At 35.8% G+C, this 3646-nt stretch overlaps 1 protein-coding gene across 1 annotated transcript; it reads right to left on the bottom strand.

The window, feature by feature from the left end:
* Positions 1-431: 431 nt before the first annotated feature.
* On the bottom strand, positions 432-1864 carry LOC137714888 (protein PSY3-like). The gene is made up of 2 exons (XM_068454046.1): positions 1774-1864; positions 432-691 (listed from the first exon to the last, which is right to left on the bottom strand). Exons 1-2 carry the CDS (start codon positions 1862-1864, stop codon positions 540-542), a joined length of 243 nt encoding a protein of 80 aa, XP_068310147.1. The 3' UTR covers positions 432-539.
* Between the last annotated feature and the right edge of the window lie 1782 nt (positions 1865-3646).

Here is a 3646-nt window from a genome sequence, read left to right as displayed (position 1 = left end):
ATCCACTTTCCCAAATTAAAAGTGAGATAAGCTAGAGTACTTATTCTACATATGTTTTTTTTCTTATGAGCACAAAATTTCAGTGTATAGGTAAGTATTATTAACTACTACCCTAACTTTTTTTTGTTTTGTTTTGCAGAGGTTTGTGCAGTTAAGAAAAGAGGCGTTGGGCAGAGATAGAGTGGGGTGTGATGCTTTGATGATATGTGAGCGATGAAGAGAAAAATAAAAATAAAATTCTTTTGGTGCAACTACCTTGATGTCCATAATTTTTCTTTTCTAATATTTTTATGAATTATGAATATAGACCAAATCGTCTTTCCATACTTTTTTAATTAACAAAAAAAAATTTGTCAACAAATAATATAGATTACGGTCATCGCTTATTTAATGTAGCTAAAAGATAGAATAAGAATATTTTGAGTACAATTTTTATTTGAGATATAACTTGGGTGCACCCAATGGAAAAAAAAATGAAATCATGTTACACATGAGGCAATATAATAGCCTTTTCAAGCAATATATTACATTTTTAAGCTTTAGCCCTTCCGGCCGCCGTCTCCTCTGGATTTGACTCTTGAAGAGGCGGGGGAGGGATCATGCCCTCGATTGGCAGTTGGGTCATTGTAGTCATTTGTCGTCACCCTCAAAGACCTACCCTCCATCTCCATGGCCACCACCAACTCATCATCTATAGTGTATAACCAAGCACCAACAAAGGAAAGAAGAAAATTAGCTTCCATTGCATAATATTTAGTACATTACAACAATAAATAAACACCTTGTAAACAAACTAATTACAAAAGATATATGTATATTAGTATATACGAAATAATGTTTTTTTGTCAAACTTATATTGCCTTATAAACACTAACGTTATGAGACCTATGTTGTGAATATACAAGGCACACTTAGCTAGCCAAGAATCAAAGCAAACAATATCCTTATATATTCTCTATCTTAGGGTCAAAGAGAAAAAATGACAGTGCTAATTAGTCTAAGGACTTCTCCACCCATTTCTTTGGCTCCTCTTTATTTCTCACTTCACGTGACACGGAAATGAGAATATTAATTGTCGTTATCTCTCACTACATGATAAAGGAACAATAAACGGGGATATGGAAGTTCCTTTCCAACGAGAGGATCTAGGGCTTCTAGGGAAAATGGTTTAGACAAAGTTTCAATTGGTGTGTGAGCAGTGTCCATAAGCACAACTAGCAAATATACAAATAATATATAAAAGAGACAAAACACATATATATATATATATATATGGATGCATGAGATGAGAGTCATGAGACTATACGACTATGAATGCGCAAACCCAGCTGGTGTTGCACACACTTCAACACCTGCAACCCAATTCCAAAACGCAGGCAACGGATACCTGACGCTTGCTGATCAATAATGAATTATTTATTCCTAGATTTATATTCTTTATATTAAATAATAGTAAGGTTCATTTGTATATCGTAACGAGACAAAATATAGGGTATTATAGAATTAATTTCCAACATAATAATCCTCCAATGGTTAAGATTGGAAAAGAATAGCAAATTCAATGGCTTTGGAGATGATTGTTATTTTGCATCAGTTGAAGGACGGTAGGAGAAGACTTGCTTGCAACGCATTTCATTTCCTCTCTGTTCACATGATCAATGGAGATCGATGCACAGAAAGAAGGGTATGAAACTCGACTCGTTGCGGGTAAGTTTTACGTCAACAAGTGGTTGAAGTAGATATAGGTAAAGAGAGACATATACGGCGGCATACCTGAAAATAGAATGGTGTTCCGAGCAGATGAAGATATTACAGCAAAGGCAAGCAAAAGACACAAGCACAGCTGAGTACCTCCAAACCCCATCTCTCTCTCTCTCTCTCTCTCTCTCTGGTTGGCTCTGAGCCTCTGATATGATTATATACAAGAAGCATGGGAGGCCAAATATTTGCTCCATTTATAGGTTGAATAATACTAATACCGAGAGACTTTTCGGCATCTTTTATCACTATCATGCTGTAATATTCCACTTATATTATAACACGTTTAATTATTTTGTTAATATATCTTATAAGTAGAGATATATGAACACTAAACCCTAAACATTTGTCACGTATTATTCTATATGTTATGTATTAAAAGTTGACGTTAACAGATCATGGTTGTCACGTTCACATATGAATGAATTGGTGAGGGACTAGAATTCTCTCATCTCCTCTTTCTATCTTCTTTCATCCTCTCCTCTCACATTCTCTTATTTTGTCTTTCTCTTGCTTAAAATATTAATATAAGATGTTAACGTAACTTAACCGTGACCGTTCAAATAGAAGGAAAAAGAAGAAAAGAGAAAAAAAAAAAAAGAGATAATCCTACTTTCTTTGGTGAGTGCATTTGAAGATACTCTTTTAAAAGTCAACGGTGTTGATGTCGATCCCCTACTTTAATTACCAGATAAGGAAGCCAAGCGATGACCAGACAGAAGCAGGTAGCAGTAGCAGCTTGCTTTTCTCATTCAAAAGTTGTAATCATGTATATTTATTTTGTGACCATTAATTGTATCACTCTCTACTCTAGTCCATGTACTATACATCACCGATGGGATAGATGATTGTCATGTATTCAAATAATAAATTATTTATCCATTAAATATTTGTTACACCAGAATCTCTCTACAAACACGTACTCTTCCTATTATATTGAGCGGGCCTAGCTATATGCCCAACCACATGACACCCCTCCATTCACTTTGGATATAAATGGTTGTTATGGTACTTTAAGTAACATTAACAAAAACAGAGAGAAGATGCGAAACTAGGTTCATGCACTACCTGTAGCCATATATAGATAAAGCATTAGTGATAATTAAAACTACAATAATTTGACCTCATTACATCAAGGAGTCCAAATGTATATCTAACAATCCCCAAATACAAATCACTACAACGTTAGCGAACCTGGAAAATCCGTAGTTGCATTCATCACAAACCCTCACAAGAGTGCAAGGACGAACGTAGGAGTCACAGCCCACACACTTGCCATCACACTTCTCGCATAGCCGTCCGATGGCGATCCCCCGTTGTTTCCGGCACATAATCAGATCAGGGTGATTTTTGGCCATCCCTCACTTTGCAATGATCTGCAGACATCAGACAGACGTTGAATGGTGCTAGTATTTGGACTTGGAATTGATACAAGACAAAGCTCAGGCATTAGAGTACTAAATTTAAAATTAACATAAAGAACATGAAGACTAATATATTCTTGCCACACTGTCTAATCTAACCAAACATTATGTTAGCATATTTACGTTATATGTTGTGAACCTAAACCAATGTCTAACATATTATGTTGATAGTTCATTGGGACAATGCGAAAAGATAGAATAAAAACCATTGCCCAACACATAACCACAAATATAGAGAGCTCCGTGTTATCAGTTTTGTTGTTCACATTCAGCGCAACAACATGTAAATAGAATTCGAACTAACCTCCAGCCATGATTGTCCAACAACAAGTTTCTAGCGGCTCAGCAAAATTGAAAGCTCCTACAGCTCTAGTTTAAGTGATCTTCTAGCCTATTGCCACTCGAGTACCTTTCTCAGATGGAATGCAAGGCTTTATATAGGCTAGGCTAGGGACCCCTCAATC

Source organism: Pyrus communis, chromosome 14 (genome assembly GCF_963583255.1).
Source record: "Pyrus communis chromosome 14, drPyrComm1.1, whole genome shotgun sequence".
Classification (NCBI taxonomy): Eukaryota; Viridiplantae; Streptophyta; class Magnoliopsida; order Rosales; family Rosaceae; genus Pyrus; species Pyrus communis.
The sequence above is the reverse complement of the archived record's forward strand: the minus strand, read 5'-3'. Positions and strand labels throughout refer to the sequence as shown.

Excerpts from the sequence above, each read along its gene's own strand:
- LOC137714888 (XM_068454046.1), bottom strand. The coding sequence starts at position 1,864 with ATGGGGTTTGGAGGTACTCAGCTGTGCTTGTGTCTTTTGCTTGCCTTT. Across the intron at positions 692-1,773 it reads GAACACCATTCTATTTTCAG|ATGATGAGTTGGTGGTGGCC; the intron begins GTATGCCGCCGT and ends TATACACTATAG.